We start from the raw sequence: 25,818 nt of genomic DNA on the forward strand, positions 1-25,818 counted from the left end.
TGTTGTGGGAAAACATTCCCCCCCCTAGATCACCAACACTCGATAATGAAACAGATGCATTTATAGAGATCACACCCTGCCTGCGTACGCTCGTTCTGGAAGCCGTATGCCCCGAAATACCCACGTGCAGCAAAAATCCCCGGGGAAAAAAATCCCCTGGGGTTACGAAGCTCCCCGGCTCTGCGCACAGGATGGCAGCGCTGATGCTTTCGGCCCCAGCGTCATGCTGGAGAAATCCCTCCTTCCTGTCTTCCCTGGGAAGAAACCCATAGGAAAAGATCCATGGGAAAAGACCCCCAGGTGTGCTGCCCTGGCTGGGAGGACCGCACGGAAGGCGGGATGTTCAGGCAGGTCCTTGGGCAAAAGGCAGCGCCGGGAGAAGCAGCAGAGCTGCGCGCAGCGACACTCGGTGCTGTGTAGGGCTGTGGTGGCACCAGTGTCACCACCACGTGTCCCGAGGGTGGCGGCGCCCGCACGGCGGATTTCATCCTTTCCCATCCATAGGGATGGGGCTGAGGGAGAGCTCGGTGACCATGTGTCTGGTGCCGGCAGGATCATGGGTGCCGCGACGGAGTGGGAGCAGCCCTGGAACAGGCTGCCCAGGAGACTGCGGAGTCTCCTCTGGAGATCTCCCAAACCCGGGTGCCCYGTGCTCTGGGTGTCCCTGCTGGAGCAGGGGTTGGACTGGATGATCTCCAGAGGTCCCTTCCAACCTCCTGCGAGGCCACGGGTGAGCCCAGCGGGCTCCGGCCGTCCAGCTCCTCCTGCGGGTTCCCAGGGAGTCGCCGGAGAGTCACCACAGGATTTTGGCAACTTTTGAGGCACTGATATCAACACTGGAGAAAATTCCCTGCCCCCAGGTCTGCTCGGTGCCGAGCACCTTCCTCCCTTCCTCGGCAGTAGCCCCTGCAGCTGTGCGTGCTGGAGCAACACAAGCTCCAGGGAGGCTRCTGCTTGAACTGCACTACTGACAGCGAGCTCCGCAGCAAGTTTTTGTTGTGGATCCTGCTTTTCCCAGCTCACCTGCTGCTGAAGCCGCTCACGTTGTTTCTCGCTGCATGAAGCGGGCAAAGCAGCAGGTGAGGCAGCACCACAGGGAAGGCTGATGCGCCAGCTTTGTGACAGCTCAAGGACAACCACCCTARCCCAGCGTATCCGTAAGCTACAGGCGAAGGGAGGCTGGTGCACCCGTAGCAGATCTGCGTCGCTCCAAGGCACAAGCTCCCCCGGGGATCTCGTTTGCACCCTCAGCAAAGGGAGAGGGGGAGAGAAGCTGGTGGGGAGAGGGGCTGGTGGGGCTGGCAATGGGGCAGGGGTCTGGGGCAGCACTGGGAGAGGCATCAGGGCTGTTCCCAGTCATCCCGCTCCACGAAGGCAGCGACTGGCAGGACCGAGGAGCCCTGTCCTGGCAGCCCCTCCTTACCAGAGGCTTCTGCCTTCCTCAGGGCTCCTCTTCATCGCAGGGGATGAAGTAGACTGTGCAATAGCAGTTGTCAGGATCCAGAAGACCAGTCTTTAATAACTGTCCCAAGAGATTCCCTTCCATTTAGACTGTAAAATAAAACCCCATAGCTTTATTCATTCCATACAACACATCTTAGTTACACCTGCAAATCAGCTCAAGRAATTTAAGCACAGACCTGCTGGACCACCTGTGCCTTTGCTCAGCAGCAACAGTAGTAGTCACGATGACAACTTCTCCTGAGCAGCACCATAAAGCACCAAATAACCCTGCATTTCTTTCAAGTGAGTGAAATGTGCTCCAAACCCCTGGGGCTTTCAGCCCGGAGCACCTGAGGATTGGTGAAGTGATGTGATGTGATTCATCCAYTCCCCCATCTCAAATAAACTAGGGAGTTTATCAGGAGTGAGTAACGCAAAGGGTCTGGCTTTCAGCAGGCCTGGCAACACACAGAGCAGGTCCCAGCACAGGTTCGTAGAAAGTTAATGAGCAGCGAGTGTGAAAGGAGCGATGGGGATTTATTCTCTGGGCAGCAACTGCACCATAAAATCCCAATGAAACACCCACTAAAACGAAGGGGTTTCTCCAGATACAGAGCAGCTCATTTTATGGCAGGAATGCTCAGCTATTTTAAGCATACTTGGACTCTTAGCACCACAGTGAGGCGTCTGGCAAGCCTGTCACACTCCCTTTAATATCTATCTTGTTTTCTTAGCATTAAAGTCAGTGGGATTTGGGGAGCCTAAGCACCAMCACGATGAAAAACACATCATGAAGAAATTAGGTTCTGAATTTTAGGAAAACAAGGTTTTGGAGAAGACCAAACCCCACTGGGTTTCTGGGCATTGCAAGCGCTCTGGGAAAGTGGCTCAGCCTACGGGCTTCATGAAGCAAAAGCTGCCTCCAAGCCAGGGGCCTGCAGCCTGGGTGATGCCCRTCGCACCACTCTCTTTCCCCACTCACCGGCCTCCGCAAGAGCCTGACATTCACGGAGATGCTGCAAGATTCATTCCAAAGCAGTGGACAGCAGCCCTGTGGTTGGTAGCCCCTGGGGAGGGCGCGTGGAGCAAACGCTGCAGGCGGCAGCGAGCAAGCCTGGCAGCTGGGACTTAGTGATTCGGGTCACAGACGCCCACAAGGACGTTGCCCCTCACCCTGAGCACACCAGGAAATTCATCTCCAGATCCCACACAAGTGCTCTCCAATCAGCAAGTAATAATAACGGACCTTACTGGAGTGCTGAAGGTTGTCTCCTCCTTTGCTAAAGCTCCAAGGCAGATCCTGCAGCAACAGGGGCTAACGGGCTGCAGAAATCCACAGCGAAGCAGCCGGCTCGGAGCCGCAGAGGTTTCAGCTCTGCTTTGCCTAGGTGCTCTCCATCTCCCAGCACCTGATGGGTTCCAGCACCTCCAAACACTGTGGCTGGGGGGAGATATTTTAGGTTGCTCTTTTGCCAGCTCATACAGAACAGAGGGGGGGAAAAATTCATATCTCTGYTCAGCTGGTGCATTTGAAGTGTTAGAAGCATCACTAAGGCAACAAGAAAAAAAAGGAAGGGAAGAAAAAACTAAAGGAACCCTGCTGGGAAGGCGGTTTCTCTCCCATGTGCCAGGTGCTTTTCCTGTGGCCTCCTTTTCCTGTGGCGCTCAGTCCTCCTGGAAGGCGCCCAGGAATGGGCCGACAGGCGGCTCCGCACTGAGGCAGAGCCTCCATCCTCCTGCAAGCCGGCACCCAGCTCCGCATCCCGCGTGGCGCGTCAGGGGCCGGGCCCGGYCGCCTCCTGCCTCCACAGGAGCCGCAGGACGTCCTCGGAGAGGCCGGGCGCTCTCCTCCATCCTTGCGGCACGGCTTCTCCCTCAGCCGGCGCGGCGAACTGCGCGGCGCCGGGGGGGTTTGGCAGGATCCTGCGCCCGTCCCTGTTCAAGACCACCTGGGCCAGCTGCAGGCAGCGCAAGGCGTACTTCCTGCCCTCCCGCGCTGCCAGCTCCGAGATCCTCTGCGACAGACAGCGGGACACGGCCTCACACGCGGGATCCCTCGCGCCCGGCCGCGGCGCGCAGTACGTCTGGTAGAAGCTGTCGAGGGCCTTCCCGACGCCGTCGTGCTCGTGCGGCCACGAGGGAGCAGCATCGCTGGGCTCGTTGGGCTCACGGAGCCCGGCTTTGGCTGGAGAGCCTGCGGATCCTTCCCCAGCGCCTCTGCCAGGAGAGCCCCCAGGGGCGGCAGGGGGTCGTTCCCCCTCTCCTGCAAACACAGGACCAGTGAAACTCATCAGTCAACATGTCCCCCSACGCGGTCTCTCCCTGTTTCTGTCTTGGTTCCCTCCTTCCCCACCCTCGCTGCTGGCTCTGGGGCCGTGCGGCGGCTCCAAGCTCCGGCCGGCCTGCGAGGAGCCCCTTAGGGCCGCGCTGCGCTCGGGGCTCACGGCGTCCCAGCCTCGTCCCCTGCSGCAGCTCCGGCTCCCTCGGGCCGCCCGCCTCCCACACGGGCCAGGGGCCGCGGGCTGGGCGGGGGGCACGGGCAGGCTGCAGCCCAAGCTCCTCGGCCTCCTGTTCTGCTTCCACCCAGCTCTCACCTCCTCCTTTGTCGCTGCCCAGTTTTACCCCGGCAGGACCACGTGTGCAGTCTTAYCCGCCAGCCTTCAGGCAGACCCAGCGCTGCCAAACCTACAGATTTGGGGTGTGCGAAAGGGCACCTTGTGCTTCCACCCGCGGCCCCGTCTGGGCAGCCCAGCATCAAATGATCTTCCCATTTAACGGTCTGGGCACCGAGCTCTGCTGCCTTTGGGTGCTCTAGTCATGACCTCCCCACTCAGCCCCAGCGCCCGTCCCTGCTTTGCAGGGCTCRGCCTGGGGTTGCAGAGCCTCCCCCACGAGCTACCCAGGCAGGACGCAGCGGGCTGCGGAACAGCTCGGTCTTGCACAGTGCAAAAACACAGATATTGGTTTCACAGCACCAGGAGACACCACGGTGGTGCCGTTACACCCTTCTCTTACGGGAATAAACCAGCAACTTCTGACATAGTTGTTCCTCCCTGCCGTCGAAGCACAATCCACACAATGCAAAGGAGTGACCAGTAAGTAACTGCAGGGTGTATTTGCAGGGGCTGCTTAGTCAGAAAGTGCTCAACTATATTTTGGGGCATTATTTACTGATTCAAATTTATCCACCTCTTTTTCTGCACCAGGCCTCATCTTCAGAGCAGATTCTCTTTCCGCTACAGCTTTCTTAAGGCAAGGCATGAGGAGGTGGATGCAGAATTCCCAGAACCAAGGCAASTCCCGTGAGGATGCCTCTTTCCCGAGCTTCCCTGTCCCTTCCCAGTTGCACCTCAGGCCCAGAGCGGAGACGGGCAGGGCCGCCCCTCGTTTGCCTGCAGCAGGGCTTCATCACCAGGCAAGCTGGCCCACATCATTCGTACCAGTTTCTCACTCTCTCGTACTACCAAGCTGGTGTGGAAGAATAAAAATGCAAAGAAACAGCCAAGCAGGCCATTACTCATGTCTTGATTTCACTCTCACATGACGGAGAATCATCGGTAGGGAGCTCTATCACTTCGCCCGCCTCCCCGCTCACGGAGGATCAGCATTTGCAGCTTATTAGCCCAAGACCCCCGGGCTGGTAAAAGGCCATTGTGTCTGTTTATAACCCTGCTGATGAAAATTTAAAGCCTCCATCTGGCAGGGCCGACTCTCGGCACACAAGCACCAGGGAAAGCTCCTGCTTTCCGCTCGCAGCGGGTCGAAATGCTGTTGTTTGGTCCCTCGCCACCCCGTGCTGCACCTTGCGCCCGTGTTTGCTCTCCCTCTTCCTTGGGGCTGCTTTGGCTTGTGGTGTTCGCAGCTTCCTTGGCTATTAACTGCTTCCTGCTCAACACTAAGCCAGCATTAATAAGGAGATGTCCTTATTATATGAGGAGAGTGGAGGGAACCAACTTGCTTCATCTCACCCCAAAGATTTCTCTGCTGCAATTTAACTATTTTCAACCAAGTGAACCACCAAAAAAAGTCTAATTTAATTTAAGGCAGACAGCAACATCAATGGGAAGGAGTTCTTTGCATTTGCCAGCCTAAGATCCCCCTCTTGCTATCTTACAACCTGGCTAACTAAGAGGATCTGGAATGGTATTTTCCATGGCAGGAGGCTACCGATGGCTGTTTTGGACAGAAAAACCTTGATAAAATTGTGTTATTTCCAAAAGTCAGATTACTGAATGTAGAACAGATGTTTTTGAAATGATTTAGCATTTCCATGCTTTGRAACAAGCCGAAAATTTATAAGGGTTTGGGATATCCCAAATGATCCCTTCCCAGTTTCTCTGAATACCCGGCCGGTGTTAAGAGCTTTTGCGAGCCCTGCACAGACCCGCAGCCGGCACAGCGTCCAGTTCCTCCTCCTCCAGCTCCTGCTTCCAAGCCCCCCCAATATCCCCCCATTATCCCCAGTGCCCCTTGCCCATGGAGGCACCCAGAGCGGCCGGGAGGGGAGGATCCTCGTCCTGCTTCGGCGCCTTGGTGGGTAATGGAGGCCAATGGCCTCTCCGCGGGAAGAGGGCAACTTCATCCACATGTGTTGGGGTGGGGGAAGCCAACCTCAACTCTTTTTTTTTTTTTTTTTCCCATTAAAATCTAGTAATTTCAAGCTAATTAGTCCTCCTCCCAGACTTTCCAAAGGCAGCGGACATTAACTTCCACAGCAGAAGAGGAAGCACAAGCTCCAAGGGTGCAGCAAGTCTTTGCAATCCCTGTTTCATCTTGCTTTTAAACCCTTCCCATTTTGTTGCTGCTTTATCCTTTCATTTTCAGCAACAGAGCTCCAGAGAACTTCAAACATTCAGTCTYAATGCACAAAAATTCAAAGGCTCCCGGGCACTGACCCCTTAGTAAAATGGTTTAATCAGCATTAGCAGCCCAACATCTCATAGATCAGAAACCTCCAAACTAGCACACGATGTTGAACCATGTCCCCCTATGAATTATCAGCCAATTTCTTTGCATGATGCCCTACTGGACATGTGCCAGGGGTCAATGTGGAGCACCAGAAGAGCTGCCCCATTGGCCTAAGTGGAGAAGGGCGAGACTCTTGACCCCTTTCAGCACAAACTGCTGATTTCTCAGGGCAAGGATTGAATCTCTCTGTGGCGCCACCCTCAAKAACGACTGAGGAAATTAGGGAAATGGGAAAGGAAAATCATTTGTTTCAGTGAAAACATTGCATGGAGACATGCAAATTGAGATGATGTTCTCACAAAACACGTCTGCTTCCTGCCATCCTGCCTGCTCCAAAGGCCAAAAGGCATCGCTAGGATTAGCTTGCCTGAACAAACKTCCCCAAAAAGACATTCCCATAGAGCTGTGCTACTAAACAGTTGAAAAGGAGAAAAAKAAAATAAAAAAGAAAAAGCATAGCAGAGCGCTACAAGAGGAACAGTTTCCGAGGGCTACGTGAGTCATGGCAATGCACGACCAGGCGGGTTTGAGCATGGTGGCCACGAGGCAGTGGCCGTTCAGCTACAGATCCTACAGATTGGGTTACTTCTTCTTCCCTGCCAACCTGTTAGGTCACACCAGAGGAGATCACTGCACACATAGGAGAGGGTCTCCTACCTTTGTGGTCACTGCCAAGAGACACCAGAGCCGGTTGTGTCTCCAGCCCTGCCGGCTCCCAGGGAGATCCCTTGTTGGAGCAGCAGCATTTTGGCAGAGCTCCCCCGACCGCGTGCCCAGGCCAAACCAGCCCACCGAGGGGACGACCTGCGAGCCCAGGCACAAGGGGCAGAGCTGCCCGTGCTGCTGAGCAGCTCCTCGTGTGCCCTCGTGCACCGAGCCCTGGAGGCAGCTCAGGCTCAAAACCCGCATCTTTCATTTCCCTCCCTGTTCCACCTGGCTGATTCCCAGCGGGAGGGAGCAGACCTGCACGGYAGCGATATTCCACACGGCTCTGGGAAAACAAGAGGAAATTTAGGCAGAGATTAGCAGGAGCTCATTATACCCCACGCTCTCAGAGCAACGGCACACAGGCGCGCTCAGCCACGGATACTTTGGGAGCAGTTCCTCGCCACTGCTTGCATTAACCAAACTTCCATTGATTGCAGCAGTTAAAAACTCACGTGGGACTTGCTGACTGCAGATGCCGACTGACATCGAAGGATATTGTATCACACTTTATATGACTTCTGTTACTAACGTTTAAATTGCTACTGTTAGCTCCAGGCAAGAGACATGTGGGCTGTGGCACCTGCCACRGGCCTTCCACAAGATCTCGGCCGTGAGCCGGGCCCAAGCAGGGCCAGGACAAGGGGCAATGGGCATAAACTGAAACCCTGCCCATTCCATCTCCATGTGAGGAAGAGCTTCTTTGCTGTGAGGGTGCCAGAGCCCTGGAACAGGCTGCCCGGGGAGGCTGTGGAGTCTCCCTCTCTGGGGATCTTCCCAACCCACCTGGATGCGACCGGGTGCCCCGTGCTCTGGGTGTCCCTGCTGGAGCAGGGGGTTGGACTGGATSATCTCTAGAGGTCCCTTCCAACCTCAGCCACTTTGTTCGTCTGTGAGGCAGCAAGAAGGGAAGGCAGAGGCAGGAGCTGAAGATGTTTGAGAGGAGAAAAAGGAGTCAGCAATGGAGAAATAGTGCAGAGTTGAGTGAGTCTTGCTGCCTTTTTCCTTGGATGTGGTGTGAAAAGCCAGTGGGGATTAACTTGCACAGGATAAGATGTCAGCAATTATTCTTGGGAGAGCAAGAGCCCTCGCTCTTCTGCTTAGCTCTCTCAAGGATCTGGCGCTCAGGAAGAATAAAAAGCCAGGCAAATGGTAAAGCCCTTTTGAAATGCAATAAGCAGGGCCTAAGGTGTCCCCCTAGACCCTCTTCCAAATGTCACGGTTGGTGTTTGACTTTGCCCTCCTCTGCGAGCTTGCAGCTGATGCCTCCTATGCTGCGCTTTGCAGACAGCTGCAAAGCTTAGGAAAAGGGAAATCTTTTGGGGGTGCTGCTGCTTAAACACGATGGATTCTACCCGCCGAGCAAGGCAGCTGGCRATGCAGACGGCTGCAGACGCACAGCTCTTCCTTCCTGAAAGCTGAGCACCGGCACCGCGCGCTGCTCGGGGCCCCGTTCCAGGCAAGCCAGCCCCACGGCCACAGTGGGGCCGGAGACAGCAGCACCCCGCGATCAACCCCGTCACCTCGGGCAACACCCCAATCAACACCTCGTGGTGGCTGCTGCTGCACCTTCAGGCMGGCCCTGCAAGGGTCCCATCAGCTGCTGCAGGCACCAGGCAGYATCTGCTGCTGCAAAGATCCCCGTTATCTCCAGAAAGATGGGAATGGATGTCACTGGGATACCTACCTCTTGTTTTTGCATCGCCTGTTCCTGCCTTGGAGTTCATCACCATTGTAAGAACYGAAATGGCCAGGGTAAAAACTTGCAATGGAGGTATTTAGGTTGGTTTAATTTCTATGAATCTGTAAGCAATAAAATGCCTAAAGCATCCCAGTTGTATCAAATAGTGATTTGTATTTGAAAAAAAGCTTTTGAAGATCAAAAGTTAAAGATGCTACTATCAAGAATAACCTCTGAAATACTAAATAGCTGCTTATGTAGCTGAGAACATTCTCAATTAAAAGTATTACCAGCAGAGGAGGTCATCCAGGGGCTTCAGTAATCTGCAGCTACCCRCTTTTCCTATCAGGCTCAGAAACCGGATGTCAGATTCACCTTGTCCATGATAGTTCCAAGATATGTCACTGATATTTTCAAGAAGATGCTACCAAAAAGTTATTTTTTTAAAAGGAAAAAAAAAAAAGAAAAACAAAGTTTTGCCTTTATACACGTGTATTTTTTATATACACAGAAAAACTGTAATTTAGCCCCAGACCATATCTGTTTCTAAGCTCTGCTTCTCACTAGTGAAAAAAACTGCCTGCTACCACTGCTCAATATTCAAAAGGAATCGTGCCAAGCAAAATGTGCTTCTCTTTATGGCACCTGAAGGAGCCGTCGAGCTTCCTCACACTGCATGGCTAAAGCAAATGGAGTTGTTTGCTTTTGTAACTCTTTTTTCCCCCGTTGCTAAAAATTAGAAATTCAAGTCTTGTCTATGCTCTTCTTCCAGGCGATTCCACTAGCGCTTYGTGAACTATTCGCTTTGACACGAGACAATTTTTCAATTAGCCCTAATTAACTGCTAGGGAAAGAACTTTTGCCCGGGTCCTGAGTTTGGTTTCCAGCTGGTTAAAGGCAGGACTGGGAGCAGGATTTGCCATGGCCACYGCTTGGCCTGCGAGAGGTGGAAGTGCCTGGGGAAGGTGAGTCATGCATGGAGAGCTGAAGTGAAGACTGAAGAAAGACAACAGCCCTCGCAGTCCCAAGGACAGAAACCTCCGTGTTTCTGGCAAGACAAAGAGCAAGGAAGAGCTTCTGCCCTTCCAGTCACTCATTCTGCAAAGGCTGCCCCGCAGAACCGATGAAACCGAGAGCTGCAGCTAGAAGAGGGCTGGCACGTCCACTTGGATGATAATTAGTAATGATAATGGATGATAATAACCCTCAGAAGGGTTATTAAGCCCCTTTCTTCAGGGGCTTTAACAAATCCTCTGTTATAGGCAAAAATAGGGTCTAGCTTACTGTGTACAGCAGTCACCTATTCTGGAGGACGGTGAAGTAGTTAAGACAGCAAAAGCTTCCCTCTTTTCTGAGCCRTTCAACAGTGGCCTCTGTCAATGAGAGGAAATAACCTGAGATTATGAATTCTAATGGATGAGACAATCCCCCTTGGTTTGCACACATCAAAAGCAGAACAAAAGCCAAAGCAACTCACTCCTTGATGTATTAAATATTGCTCTTTCATCCAGAGTCACGCACTTCCAGTCCCCAAGTGAAGACAACAATCTTCAGCCCAAACCTTTGGCTTTAACCTTCCACCAGCTAATAAAGGAAACAGCCTTAGACTGGAGGAGGCAGAGTCAGGTAGATCAAAGCAGCTGCAATTTTACACACAAGCAAGGAAGGAGTAGAAAGGTAATGGACCGGAGTGATGAGCACATTTACAGAGCATTCATCAACGCTGGAGGTCTGAGAACTGCAAGGGCTTTTTCTTAGGTATGTCCCCAGTGGCTTGGGAATCACCGGAAACCTTTTCCATTAGAGCCAGCCAGGAACCTGCCAGAACCGGGTAGAAAATCAAGTTTTGAACGAAAGGGTTTTGCTGTTTGCYCAGCCAGCTTTCTGCAGGCGTTGCCACGCTGCCTGCAAGGCGAGCTCCTGCAGATCCCAAAGAGGAGGRCACCACCGGGCAGGCACCCAGAGCAGTCCCCATCCGCGTCTTTGGCCTTTCTGTCCCCTCTGCTGCAGGAACCCCCACATTTCCTGGCACAACTCGGCTGCTCTGAGGTGCTTCTGTCCCACACAGCCCCATGCTGCTGCTCGGGAGCCGCCAGATCCCTCGTGAGTTTCTTGTGGAAACCCCTTCGACTACTGACGAACTGTGGTTAGTGACGGTTACTGCAACCACACAACATTTTTGCATGGTGCTTCTATGTCCTGGACATAAGGCACCCATTACCAGGGTGTGTTTGCAGCACTCGCAGAGGAATTGCTGCACCCTGGTTATTTTGCAATACAAAAGGGGTTGCATGACTTTCAGCAGAGTGGCAAGAGGAGCAACAACCCCAGTGCTTTGGAATCGGTCCCTCCAAAAACATACTTGAGGGACTGTAGGAACCAGGCAAGCAGACACTGGCAAATACCTGCAATTCCATAATTTGTCGCCCCGGCTCGTATTTTAGCTTCAAATGCAAAGCAGCCAACGGGATTTGGTGCTTGGTAATTCCCACAGCCACATCTAAGCGAGCACTTGGGGCTCCATATGCAAGCCCTCCTCCCTGTAAGACTATATGGAATAAAAAACACAAGAAATAAAAGCAATGAGAAAAATAAATAAATAAAGCTAAGCAGGCAATCACTTTAAAAAAAATAAAAATAAAGGAACTTTCTAGTGCGTTTTCGAGTCCAGACAACCAGTGCAGATACTAAATGCATCGCATTTTGGTTCCTAAAATGATGATGCCCAGAGCATGGAACTGTACCCTGTGTGACAGGGGCTGCAACAGGTACCGCCGCATGCACAGCAATATTCCCACTCTCCAAAGGGACATGTGAGACCCAGTCATCCCCGATGGATTATTAGCATTCCTAGCGAACGTAAAGAAAGCAGTACTTYGTACTAATATAGCAATTCACGCAGTGAAAGGACGGGACAAATATTTACTGAAGTAATGAGCATGTTAATAAAGATTGTCACTTTTTCTTAGTTTTTTAATTAAAAAAAGAATCCAATTTGTCGCATCACAGATTTGTGAGAATTCAGGGGCAAGAGGTACATTTTAGAGCAGCTCTCATGATCTGATACCATAAGGTAGGCAGGAGGAAAGCAATGAAGAGAACTGGAAATAAATGCAAAGAGGGGCTCTTATGTTTGCACAAAACCAAACAAACCCCCCCCAAAATAAGCTTTTAAATGTTGTTTATGTGATGGGAGTCAAAAGGTTTTTGCACTCTTTAGCCAAAAAGAGCCCAAAGAAAAGAAGGTGATTGAGAAGAAATTACATCCTGGCTACAGGTAAATTACATTACAGAGGGCTCGCTGTCCAGCAGGAACACTTTGGACTACGATACCCATCAAAATGAATTTAATTACCCTGAAAATCAGAGAATCTGCAAGTTTACCTAAAAAATCGGAGTTGAGCTTTTAATTGTTTTCACTGCAGACACAAACAGAAGACACTGATTAACTTACTGGCCTCGGGAGAGGTAATTATTTTGCAGCAGACGCATCTGTAAAAGCCATTCGGTGACAGCTCCAGATTTTATCTCCCTTTGTTTTATGAAGGCCACCTGCACAGCTTATTTTGTCCCCCTGCTAGCTTTGGGGTTTTGAGAGAACACAGAACTCAATTACTGACCAGTGTCAGCATCTTCTGATGCTGGAGATGCCTGCTGTAAACCACAGCTAGCGCAAGCTCCCGCGCTGAGAACTGTTTCATTTCCTTTCAGGAAAAGGCTTGGAAAAATATTAAAAAGATGAAGATAAAACTGATGAACGGAATACTGAGCAAATACAAACCCTACAGCATCCAYGTTAAGTTACTGGGCACTGAGCAGGAGGATTTGGGGAGGCCTCCGTGGACTAAGGAGCCGTTGGGCATCAATGGGTGCCCAGCGTGCACCCAGCCCCAACTTTCAAGGTCCTTTTGCTTTGATCCCCTCAAGAGGAAGGATCCCCCTTTTCCTCTGAGGAGGAAGAGCTGAATCCTTCCCAGGAATGAATCAGCAACAGTTGGTGGACGAGGGAGAGCTACAGCACTGGTGGATCCCTTCACCTCCCCAAAATACTTCCCTTGATACGTGAAGGCTKCGGGGCTGAGGATATCGAGGCTCTAACGTTGGGATGAAACCCACCAGCACAAACCCTGACCACTAGCAAAGCCCCACGGGCTCTGTGGCTAATTCACAGGCACGTGCTACCAGACAAGCCACTGTGTCAARTAAGAGTTGGCAGCAATGCGCATGCTGCTACAAAGCACCAGTGCAGCGTGAAACAGATTTCTCCAGTTATTCTATTTTGCATCTTCTGCCATCGTCATTATGTTGTAATTAAAACTGCACCGGGGTGGGGGGGGAAATGACCCCAGGAGGGAGCTCATTAGGCGCCCTGGAGAGCAGTGGGACCAGCCTCTGCTCCACTGCACCCTTCAGGAAATTACTACCATGGAGAGACAGGTCCTGATAGCAGCAGAGAGGAGAAGATGATAGATCACTCTGTGGTCCYGGAAGACGTACCTGCTCAAGGGGTGAAATCAGGACAAGCGTGCACCGAGAACCATATGAAGGACTTGAGGCTGGGCACTGGCTCAGGGCTCATCACAACGTACTGTATTTTTAGTGTGTATAATCCATAGGTTAAAACAAGAGAGCACTTATATTTGTCCAGACACACATTCAGCCCATGCTGGGGAGGAGACAAAAGGGAAATTTACCCTGTTGCGCTCTCCAGCTCTCCTCTGCCTCCAAGCTCCCTTTGGGATCCCTCCTGCTTCAGCTTTAGGGCAGGATATCCAGGGACCTCTTCCCAGGGACCTCTTCCCAAGGGCCTGTATTCATTGTGTGCAATAAAATCCGAGCATCTCACTTTTGCCATGTGCCAAAAAGGGACTTCCAGAGCGGTAAGGAAGGCATTATGGGGTGGGAGAAGAGATACAATCCCTTTCTTAACACTGCTAGGCTCTTACTTAGTCTTAACAGCTTCCTGCAGCAGTGAGACTCATAAGCTAATTACCTGGAAAGAAAGTACTTGAATTTGGGTTTAATTAATYGTCTTGTCTTATGACATGTGCAGAACCAGGTTTCAGACTGACCCCTAGATTTTTTCCCCCTGTACTTTCATTCAACTCTTTATTCTCCTTTACAAAATAACCAACCCCACCTTCTCTTGGGGAACCTATTACATTGGCACATCCCACTCCTCTGCTTTTGATTTTAAATCTGAGTTTTCATATAATTCTTTGAGACAGGATTAACCTACAGGACACAGAACAGCAGCAAGTGGCCAACTGATCTATGTCCATCCGCACAGGGGCATAAAACCCCTCAACATGCTCTGGAGCAATAACTTTGCAGCAATAATTAACAGTCACATCAGTAATAGCTAACCCACTGCCTCCTACCCTGTGTGCAGAGGCCCCCGTTCACCAATTCACAGCAACAATTCAATTTTTACCAATTCACAGCAACATCCCAAAGAGCTTCCAAGTCAGGAAATACATTCAGAAGTGATCTGAGACCATGGCAGTCAGCAGATGCATCTTGYTCTCTCTTGTTGCACTTCAGTGAGGATCGTCAGTGCAGAGCCTTTGGGGCACAATAAGCTCTGTTTTTCCAGCACAGTCATGCTACATGACTCAGCTCTGAGCAAAGGTTGGAATGATACAAAAAAAACACATGTAGTGAGAACCTCCCCTTGAAGAGGAAAAACATGCCCAAAATGTGAACTCCATACAGAGAACTTAGGCCTCCAAATGTCCCCCAGATGTTTTTTTTTTTGTCAAATGGGACATCGTTTTGACAAACTGCAAGGTAGAAACCCCTCTGCTTTTAGAGTAAGGTCAAGAAAAAAAGAAAAGTAAGTCTCATTAATGCAGTGACATTCTCCATTTTTGAACAAGTTAGGACATTTCTGACATGCTTGGGACATGCATGTGCTTCAGGATCTCTTATACCTTTTCTCCAAGACGTCCAGATGCGCTCCAGAGATGCCAGGATTTCAGAGCGGAGTGCTCTGGAACATGTCTGTTACATAAGCCAGGCTCAAACTGGGAATAAAAGCCTATCTGATGATTCATTTATGCAGCTCCAGGACAGTTTGCCACCTCTGCGATAGCTAAGATGAGTTACATAAAAGAGCAGCAGGAGCAGCACTTGGCTACGAGCGCACCCTGACACRCGGCGCGCTGCAACCCACTGTCTTCCCTTGGGCTCTTTCATCATTCTGCCCTCGCCAGCACCCTCGGCGCTTTAAAACGGGATTTTTAACCATTTTTGCAGAACCATCACCCACACACAAGCAGTGCAGCCTGCAAGCAGAGACACCAAGACAGGCTCTGCAGACAGCAGGGGAGGGCAGTGCTGGTTTTGCATCACAGGACTATGACAGTCGCTTGGTGTGCAGCCTCTAAATGGCAAAACACAACAGAAATGACCCCAAATATGTAAATCTGCTTTATCTGCCCTGTKAGATCATAATGCCAAGCTGCAGAGAACAGCTTTACCGCTCAAGAAAGAAACCAAGATCTTCTCTACTAATGAGAAGATGCCATAAACAAATGTCAGGGTATTAGGAACTGTCAACCTGCCTCTACATTTCCCCCTGGTTATATCAGGGGCTTAAGGACTCAAGGCACATATTCCCTTTTTTGTTTCTCAAGGAAAAAGGTATTTTTCAATGGGGAAGCCTCAGTGCTACAGCTGTTCTTGCACACCTCTCTGCAACATTTTAGAGCCAAAACGTATCCTGTGAGGATATTTTTTACCCCTCCTCAGAAGTAAATTAACTTCTTCCTTTACCTTTCCATGTTTCAAACATTTAGCACCCTCATTACTTTGATGTAGATTGAAATGTGGTTGTATAATCTTTGTTAACATGTTTGTACATCCTTGTACATGTTTAGACATGCAAGAAAGAGACAACCAACATGTAAGAAAGTTSAGTTGAGTCTTTCAACTCTATGAAAGACTCAACCCAACATCTACTGGGTCAAAACACTACAAGATGGGGCACTTACTGGGTTTCCACCTAAGGAGAGCAGAGGAAGGAATTGATATATTCAGTCTGCCATGAGGAAGGAAGCTGCTCCAAGTCCATCAGTCCAAGGATGCATTTCCTCCCCAGGACCTGCCCTTAGGTATCACAGCCTCAGCGCATCCAAGTAATTACAGAGAAGTCACCCATGACACCAGAAGGTTACTTAGGAATTTAGCACAGCGGTGTAACCTCTCTGGAAAAAAATAGAAGGAAAAGCTGCTAGAATTGGAGTGTTATCTCAGGGTGCCAGGCAGAGAGGGAAGACTGTCCAGCTCCCCACACATGGAAATCACTCCCTTTATCACTGTCTTCACCAGGATAGTGATATCACTATATCTTCTTTCATCATTCAGCTCAAATAACATCAGCAATTGTTGCTAGAGCTTCGAAATAATGACAAAATGAATCAAAGCTTATTAGATATCGAGACTAAATAAATCCCTTTCTCCCCAGGATTACTGGACTCTTTCAGCCTTGCAGACACTTTAATTTCCTGTTTTCCTTCACCAAACTCTGCGCTTTCATTCAGCCTGGCTCCTTCCTATTGACATTTAAGCATCCTTGCACAGAGGCACAATATTGCTGCAGGGAAAGAGCAGGGCTGCTCTGCCCTGTGCTTTTGATTTTAATCATGTGAAGGAAATGGCTCATTGCTTGCTCAAAGCCATGAGAGAGGGGCAGGTGGTAAAAACCATCCATGATAATGACGAAAGTGAGCAGAACTGCCCAAAAGCCTCAAAATACAGAAGCAGCCTTGCACTAGATGCCTGATAATACTTATTTGCCCCCCTGATATTTAGTGGTACCGTTACACATAATGGCTGAAAGGCACAGATCACACTTGTCCAACCCTTTTCCATAAGGGATTCGCTGTTCCTGACCTACAAATAAGAAGATGGAGAATTAAGACTAGAACAAAGTAGCCTTCTCATTTATTGACAGGATTTAATTCCCCCTTATTGAAGCAGCAAGGGCTCATTAACTGGCCCAGGAAGATAAAGCAGCACTGACACAAACGTATGCACGAAATTGCCTCGCAGCCACCTCCCAACAATTGCCCTAACGAAATTGCCACAGCCCAAATGAGATTAGGTCACAGCAACGGCCAACCCCAGAAAGCTGTAATGAGAAACAAAAGGCCAGGACTGGAAGGGCAGCTTAGATAAAGATAGGGGAGAAATGGTCCATAGGGACTTGCATTGCTGCTGTCCAGCAAGGCAAAACGAAGAGATGCTGACCCCACCGATGGTCCCACAGCGCTGCAGGTCTTCTACAAGTGACCAGGCTCCTCTTGCAGCAGGCAGCTGGGGAGAGATGAGCAGGATCTAATGCACAGGTACCATGTGCAGCTGCCAGGCTCACAGGCTTTGCCCTTTTCCTTTCGGCATCACGAATGAGGCGTTTCACAGCGAGCAGCCAGAAGCCAAAGCGTTCACAGCGCTGCATCTCCACGAGATGGAGCTTTAGGAGAAACCACAAGCGATACCTTTGATATATTGAATAATCACCTTGGCTGGATTGCATCCGAAAAGCAGGTACAAGCTTTAGTGCAGCCTCCTTGACATGAAATCCAATAAAGTTCTGCTGTCTTTGCTTTACGTAGACAGATAACTCTCCGCTTTCCCCTGACATTCAGTAAATCCCTGCATTTGTTACTGAACGCAGATATTTCTTTCCCAAGTCTGACTCATAGGGCCAGCTGACCTTTCCAAACTCTTCACATTTTAGTTTTGCCATTTCAAGTCTGAGCCAGACCCTAGAGCCTAAGGCCTGGAAACAGAGGCTTTGAAAATGTGACAGCTACAACCACAGCAATGAAGGGCAGACATGGGGCAAAGGCTTCACTAAAGCCCAGCTTAGCTGGGGCAGCAGGGCTTTGGAAGCAAAGCCAATATAAAAATACCCATGAAATAACCTGAAATAAAAACAGCACTTGATATAGGGGTTGTGATGAGGAGAGGACAGGACACCAAGGTGGGGAGAGACAAGTTTAGGGTTTCTAATCTTTAATTGCAGCCTGATTGAGCAGTTAAATCCACACTGCTTCAAGTGCCCTGCGTGGCGAGAAGACTTCTTAGCATAAAAAGGACCGTTACCTGCAGTCCATTACAGTAGGGAGCTGTAGATGGATAATGCAGAGGGGGTGGTGGTGGGGAGATTAAAAAAAAATGTAATTTAGCAAATAACGGACAAGACAATGTGCAAAAGAAGGACTTTTCCAAGGACAGGGAAGAACGGAACAAGGTATTTTTGGTTCCTCTCTCCATGCTCACGTCTCCCACCATGGATGCAACATCTAGGGGCAGACAGTGGTGCCCATACATACACGAACCAAGGCAGGGGAGCAGCTCCCATCTGGGCACTTCTACAAAACACCTCTTTCAGAGCAGGTAATCCAAAAGGGAAGGCAAGTTGCAGTTGTATCGCGTTATAAATTCCACAGGCAATTGCTTAGGGCTGCCACCGGAGAGGAAACAACCCCTCTGCTGACACTGCTACCGGTCTGATGTTCACAGAGGGTTTAAAGTTCAATTGGAGCATCCCAAATTGGAAATCAAAGGTTTCTTTCTGCCCTTAGAGAGSTGGGTAAGGGGTAAAGTATTCCAAAGGCTCAGTTTAAAGCAGTACATGAATAAAAGACTCACCATCTCTCAAAGCCACCTGCAAATATACAAATTCTGCACAGCTGACAGGCAGTTCCCAAGCCCTCCGGTGAGCACAGAGCTGCAGGACCTGGGCACACACCTCGGCTGTGGGTGGAAGTCCTTGCCCTGGCTACTGACCTGCGGCCTCGGTACTCCATTTTTAAGTATTTAAGGATGGTATAGCACAGGTTGTCCACATCCACACAGTCTCACAGAGGCACTCTGAGCAATAGAAGCCTAAAAAGCAAGTGTCAGAAAGCAAATGAGACATCACAAATACAGTGCTCTAGTTCTCCCTAAAATAGAACTAGTTTCCTCAGGCTGAAAAGAAAGCTCGCTTTTTCTTGCCCAGGATTTATTTTTGGCTGGGTGTATTATGTAACCCACTCCTGAAAAATTGATGCAAGGTGAAGACTTCCAGCTTCCATTCCACTTCCATTAAGGCAGTGCTGCTGCAGGTTTCTTTTTTGGCAGCATGGGGTTTTCCTGTGCTGCTTTACATAGGATAGTGGATTTCCACTTTGCTTCCTCACTCAATATTCAACACAACTGCACCAGAGAGATGCTTGGCAAGTTAACCCTGCAAAGTTCATGGGAACCACCAGACTAGACCACTCTGGGGCCTGGCCATGACTTCAGGGAGGTCTGTGTGTTCAGGCTGTGTCGGGACTGTCCCACTGGTCCACAAGACCTCTAGGAAACATCAAAGTCTAAAACATTTCATCAATTTCTTAAGAAAAAAAAAAAAACTAGTATTTGCCATATTTGAAAAAAAGGTCACTTGGTTAGAAGCTATTTTATTTTTTAAGATATACTCTCACTTGCAAATGGATGCTTCATTTTCTTCTGATGAGCATCTGCCTCGACAAGCAAGTGGGTGTTTATACCAGTATCAGGGACAAATGAAGATTAAGAAATGAACTTTTGGAGAGGCTCACGATCATGCCTGCATCCGGAAGTCCAAAACAACCCAGACATCTCCTTCTCGCCTCAAAATCCAATCCCAGCATATAGGTAATTGTAAGAGACAGACGTGGGAAATTGCCAGCCCCGTAAGGCACATACACTGAAGGCTGGAATATCAGGACCSAGCCACTTTGTTCACTAGAGGGCAGCAGGAAGCAAGCTAAAACCAATAAACACCCAGTAGTTCTCAAAATACTAGGTRCGACCTTCAGCAAGGCCAAGGCAGTTGTGCACAGGTCATCTGCCAAAAAAAAACAAATTAAATAAATAATAATAAAAACTGATTTGCAGCAGTGACTGGGAGCCCAGTTCAAACGGAGTTGGGTCTGCAAGTAGGAGAGCAAGTCATAACGACAAGCTACGACTCACACAAGTTACCCCAGTCGGAGCAGCAGGATGCACCCTCCTGCAGCAGCCTCCCTGCCATCCCCACAGCAGGCCCCAAAGTGGGGCCCTCCTTAGGTCACTGGTACCTTTTGGGTACGTGGAAACAGCAACAGAAGTTTCCAGACATCCCCACGGCAGCCAGGAGTGCAAGGAGTTTAGTTTACTTTTGACTCAGGCTAAAAAATGCATCACATGTGAATCACATGTTGGGTTTGGCAAAGTTATATGGGCCTTTTAAAACTTTATATATAGGCTATAAGGTTAAGGTTAAGGTTTTAGCTTCCTCACGGCCAGATAAGAGCCATTTTGGAAATGCCACTACTTTATGTAAGTGCAGCAGCTCAGACAGCCGAGYTATAATTTCCACAGTGTCCTGAATAATGAATGAATCCCAGAAATGTGGTGCTGCAGTCAGTCTCCAAGCATCCCCACGTGTAAAGGCAGCTGCTGACGCCAGCAGTACAGCCTGCTCCTCTCCTTCCAGCTCCTCCGTCAGCACACACGCACGTCTCCCCTGCAGCAGACGCTCAGGCTGGGCCAGGCTTTAGTAAACAGGCTCCAGGTCTGTGCGAGATGTTTGAGCAATTCCTGACAGGCAGGCGAGCACAGCAAACAGCAGAGAGCAGGTGAGGACACGTCAAACACACGAGCAACATCATGTTACTCCTCAGCTGCTAATAAAAGACACAAACAACCCAGTGCAAAACAAAGCACACGGACTCACCCCGGCTATTTGCAGTGGTTTCTTGGGAAAGATATCCCAGTTGTCCACAGAAATGAGGGCTGTCTCTGGGCTTGGCCTCACTATGACATTTAGCTTAGAACTACACGCAGCCAGAGCTGCTGTAGGAGCAGATCACAGACACCCACACATGCCTGAGAAGCACTAATTAACCCATAACTTAGGTATTTAACTTAGGTATTTAACACAGAGCCAGTGTTTTCTTGCCTGGAGATGCCCACGCTCGTGAGGCCCTGTTTTCATGGCTAACGGATATTATCTTCTGCTATTAAGAGTGCTGTAAATCTCTAGCTTAATAAGACCTATAACTAGTGACTCAGGCACCAGGACTACTCACACATAAATTCCCGTTCCYGAGGGTGGCATGGTCTCAGTCCAATGCATGTAACTTTGCAGGCTGCCTGCTTCCCTGCTGAGGAAGCTGTAATGTTCCCAGAGATCTAGTCACCTTCTGGAAGTGCTTTTAAACCAGTGAAGAGACTGGTTTATATATATATAAACATATATATACTCAATACACATACAGGGAAAGGAAAAAAGAAACCTTCTGGAATTCTCCTGGTCCTCAATCTGTGGGTTACAAGCTTAATTTACCTTGTGCCACACTAGAAGATTACAATATCTCATTAGAAAGTAAACAAGCAAAGTACCTTCCTTATCTGATATTTATTTTATAGAATTTGCCTGTCCAAGAAAGCTTGGCACAGGCAAATAGATCTTAAAAAAAAAAGAGAGAGAAAGAGAGAAAGAGAGAGACAGAGAGACAGAGAGAAAGAGAGAGAGAAAGAGAGAAAGAGAGAGACAGAGAGAAAGAGAGAGAGAAAGAGAGAAAGGAAGAAAGGGAGAAAGAGAGGTCTTGCCTTTACTATAATGACCAATCTCATTGAATTAGAAAGATGAAATTGTCTAAGGAAGAAAAACAAAGAGTTTAACAGAGTAAGTATGTTGATTGATTCTTCTTGGTTATACAGAGAAAATAACCAAGATGTTCAGAGTGTAAAATGGATCCAGTGTGATATTTGTTTTCTCTTTATGGGGAATGCAAGCAGGGATGTGGGGCTGGCCTCTCAGTGTGCCTTGGCACTGAGCTCCCCAGCAAACAGCTCACCTGACCCTGCAGATTCATCTGGCCTTAGGGCTGCAGCTCTTCATTTCCACGTCAGCCACAGCTCTGCCCTAAAGCAGACTGCTGAGCACTTACACAGTTCCTCTGTGTGATCCATGTGTCACTGCAGTGAAGTCCTGTCACTCCAAGCCCTGATAGAGGGTGTTGGAGCAATTTGGGCAGTCCTACAGGCATTGCAGGGGTGTCTCACAGCTCCCAGAATTTCTTCATACCTTCATACCTGTGACACAGGGCTGTGAAATCTCAGCTGGCAAGWGCCTTCTAGGCTGGCACACCGCAAGAGGAACTACCCCAGGGCAGAGGGGAAGGTTTGATCGGGACATTCTTTGTGGGGGTGGTTACTACTCTGCATCAGAAAAAAAAAATAAAGTGAAAACCTTAAAAACACAGTATCTCTTTAACACAGATCATGGTTTAAACTAGTGGATACAATAAAAGACCTGACTCATCAGTACCTTAACATATGTGGCTTCCCACTCTGCATTTTCCATAGAAAAAAAAAAAAAAAAGGCAAATCAGAGATCAGTATCCATTGGTTACCCACGTCATTCTCGGGCCTGGACGTCCCACAAACAACTGCAGACAATTGCACTGGCCAACAGTCACTAACACAACTAGATGAGTTTGGTACATTCTGCTCGTCAGCCTATTTAGCACACAAAATACTGGAATCCCCACTGAAAACACCCATCCAACTCCAAGCCTACTTCAGAGCAGAGCAACACCTAGTTGGTGACAAAGGCAGAAGGGGAGCCCGGCTCTACTTTTACACTATTTAGGACTCCAAAGCAAGAGTGAGGCTTGACCTGCACAACCTGCAGACAGAAGCTGCCTCCTCGCCTTCCCTAACCACCTCCAGAAAACCAACCACACATTTGCTGATCGAACTTTTCTCCTCAGTACTAAATATATTTGCTGTAATCCATCTGAGCTCTCAGTAAAGCAGGGACAAACATACAGCAAGACATGGTGCTGGGTCAGCACATTCTGATTTAACACAAGATAAATGTCCCTCCYGTTGCCAAACACAGTGCTGTCAAGGCAGACAAGACTGCTCTTGCAGTGGCAAGAAGCACAAAGGCCAGAGGAATGAAGGCCTGTTGCAAAGACCTGGAGCACAGCGCTGCAAGAGAGCTAACCTTGTTCCCAAAAAGCCAACTTTTCACCAAAACCACAGAGCTCTAAGTCTAAATATCTAAGTTGTAAGGTTGGTTCACTGCAGAAAACAGGTATTTTCCCCCCCATATAAAATTCACTATAAAACCCCAAAACTTTTCAACCATCTTTAGACCTCAATCCAACACTAATGCCCACACTGAAGTATAATCTTCAAATAATTGATCATTTGCTCTGTGCTAACAAAGAAAGTCTGTTGCCCACTGTCAGTATCTACCCAATGACATTTTTCCTAGTGTTAAAGGATTTCAATACACCTGCCAAAAGGCACTCTGAGTTAGAGTGGCAAAATGCATGAATAAATGTTTACCTAGAAATTGGACACTGCCCTGGGTAACTCAAGATGCAGAAGCAAAACTGTACTKGTATAAAAAGCAGAATAGGAGCAACTTTAATAGGCTTGAAGGTTATAAGCTTAAGCATTCAGAAATCAGAATGTGCCAGCTATCATTTGGTCTTCTCAGATATGCTCTTATTCCTGACAAGAGACAGACTGGCCTGAACTGCTATTTTTGCAGGAATCAGTTCTCCTCAGGCAAGAAATTTCCTGTCTCCCAGCAGATCTCATCACTCTCACGTCACTGACACAAACATTCCCCGTTAAAAAATTCAAATTCAAAATTCAAAATCAGACTACAGAAGCTGTGTCCTGAGCTCACTGGTGGAAGATGTATCATGAGCATGTGAAGAGGGAAAGCGTAAGAAATCTTCTCAAATTTGAGACTAYTGAGATTATTTCCTGTCAATGACTGAAAGATCTTCAGGATTGCTTTGTGCGTTGGTTCAAGCAACTTTTCCTCTGAGAGGACRTTAAACATGAAGAAACAATATTGTTGAAGTGTTAGCAGATGACAGGATCCTCTGAACTGCTCTCCTGTGTCTCATCAATCCACAGCACACTGCATTTTTCAGGCAGGAAAGGACTGTAAGACTCTGGCAAACTGTTTTGAAACAAAGCAGTCACATTGGTAGAAAACTGCTGTTGCTTATTCAGACAAACTGCATAAAATCAGTATGTGCTGACTGCAGAAAGCGCAAGTGCAGAGGCATGAGCTGTTACCTGTGGGTGGAGAGGGAGGTGTATCCACAAAAAAGCAAGGCTCCTCACTGTTTTCTGTGCTGTGTGAAGGCAGAAAGTTCTCTGCTAGGTCACAGGCAGARGGTAGGTCCAATATGCTGCTCTCCTCCGAGTGAGGACTTGGTGATGTCCATTTTCCTTCCATGGTCCCACTGCAGAGACAAATGTGACTAAGCTGGGTTTTCAGAGCATGAAAATCTAAGCAGGAGCCAAACCAACCCATGCCGTGTTTTTGCACTGCGTCATGAGCCAAGAGAAGCTGTTTAGCATATAGATACTTAAATAATAATAAAACAATATGTTAATAAAGTGTAAGAGGAAGAGCAGAGTTTAAGGATGTTAAAGGTTTGAGAAAAAAAATAATATGACTTAGAGACAACAGCCCTCAACCCTTCATAGGATAACCAGGAGTTCACAACAGACCTGGTTTCCCAGAGGCCCAAATTCAGGCCCTARGGCCAGAAAGCTATAGGGTGTATGAACAGCAGCATATATTATGCATGCTTTTTTATAAAGAGGAATGTCCTTATGGGTCCACAGCCTTCACACTGGATTGACGAGCTTTCCAGAGTGGATGAAACTAAGATGTTCCCAACCAGCAGCTCTGAGCAGAGCCATGCAGGTGTCTGAGGCAGGATAGGACTGATAGGACTGGGGGAGAAGAAAGATGGCAAATGGAGGGTAGAATAGGAATTATTAATAAAGCAGGATTAGCACTGACCTGGTAGGACAAAAGGAGCTCTGTGCAGGTCTTTAGGAAAGAACCCTACAAGCAAGACCTGAAATTGACCCCCTCCGGGAACACCAGACAGAAGGAAGAACTGGCCCGAACTGTGAAGCTTCAGGCCAGGAGGCCTCTCAGGCAGGAGCTTCTCAAGCACCCACTGAGCACTGACGCTCAAGCAGGAGAATGAGATGGAGTGGGGTAAATGTAAGCCAAAATTGTGGGGGGGGCTTAACTCTCACCTTCAAGTAACAGACTATTCATTTCATGAAAAAAAAAAACAGACCAAGAGATATTCTTGTGAATCGTGAATTCAGTTCCCAGCCTTTGCTGAGACTCCAAGAGACCTCGGGCAAGTCTGTTCCTTCATCTGTTTTGTCTACTTGCACGCAATAAACAAAGCAGAGATTGTGTCCGGTGGCACCAGCTGTATCCTTGTGCTATTTTGGTGCGCAATGACAGCACGGAGAAACCAGATCCAGCAGTCAGGCAGCGGCTGGGCACCTCAAGACTCACTTTTATTTCCTTGCCATTTCTTTCTAGCATGGAAAATAGACGCTAATACATCCATGGAGAACTATTATTAAAAAAAAAATCCTTAGGTGTTTCTATCTTGAGGAAACCACAGCTAAGATGCACTTTCAACCTCTGCAGAGTGCTGAGTAATCTGCTAACGAACGCAGCAGAGATGTTGGCCGCGGGCCTGGAGGAGGCCAGCTGTCCTGGGCAGGGGACAAGCAAGGTCAGGGTGTTTTTTAAGGCCGGTTTTCCCTTTGGGTCAGCACCCTCAGCCCTACCTGGGGATGGCGCTGAGGCAGGAGCCGTCCCTGTCACTCTGTCCCTCTGTGGCTTGCCTGGAACGAAATAAACAAGTTGGTCACAAGGCCTGGAGAGGGGGATCTCTTCTAGGAATCGGGACGAGCACGTCCAGCAACAGCGAAGCAAGAACCCCCAGCACGAGGAGCTGCTAAAACCTCCGGTGCACAAACGCCCCCAGGCCACAGCACATGTTGGGGCAGTGCTGGACCATGACCTCCCAATTAAGCAACTGAAAGGGAAAGTGGGTTTTAGACAAGCATCATGCAGGGCATTTCCGCAGATTTTGGTTTCGGGCTGATAAAACCCACTTTGTGGTGTTTCTAGGAGGATTAGCTACTAAGCA

The 25,818-nt window shown here is 48.9% G+C and overlaps 1 protein-coding gene across 4 annotated transcripts; it reads right to left on the reverse strand.

Moving 5' to 3' along the window:
- Positions 1-1,664: 1,664 nt before the first annotated feature.
- Positions 1,665-25,490, reverse strand: SHLD1 (shieldin complex subunit 1). 4 transcript variants are annotated; one of them, XM_026033983.1, is made up of 3 exons: positions 25,454-25,490; positions 23,915-24,084; positions 1,665-3,706 (listed from the first exon to the last, which is right to left on the reverse strand). In XM_026033983.1, the coding sequence occupies exons 2-3, from the start codon at positions 24,075-24,077 to the stop codon at positions 3,219-3,221; spliced, it is 651 nt and encodes a 216-aa protein (XP_025889768.1). In that variant the 5' UTR covers positions 24,078-24,084; positions 25,454-25,490; the 3' UTR covers positions 1,665-3,218. The 4 variants fall into 4 exon arrangements, with proteins under 4 accessions (XP_025889768.1, XP_025889766.1, XP_025889765.1 ...); XM_026033981.1 differs by lacking the exons at positions 23,915-24,084; positions 25,454-25,490 and adding exons at positions 17,051-17,273; positions 18,458-18,586; XM_026033980.1 differs by lacking the exon at positions 25,454-25,490 and having other exon boundaries at positions 23,915-24,160.
- Positions 25,491-25,818: the final 328 nt, after the last annotated feature.

Source organism: Nothoprocta perdicaria, unplaced genomic scaffold (assembly GCF_003342845.1).
Source record: "Nothoprocta perdicaria isolate Ctin4 unplaced genomic scaffold, notPer1 scaffold_138, whole genome shotgun sequence".
NCBI classification, from domain to species: Eukaryota; Metazoa; Chordata; class Aves; order Tinamiformes; family Tinamidae; genus Nothoprocta; species Nothoprocta perdicaria.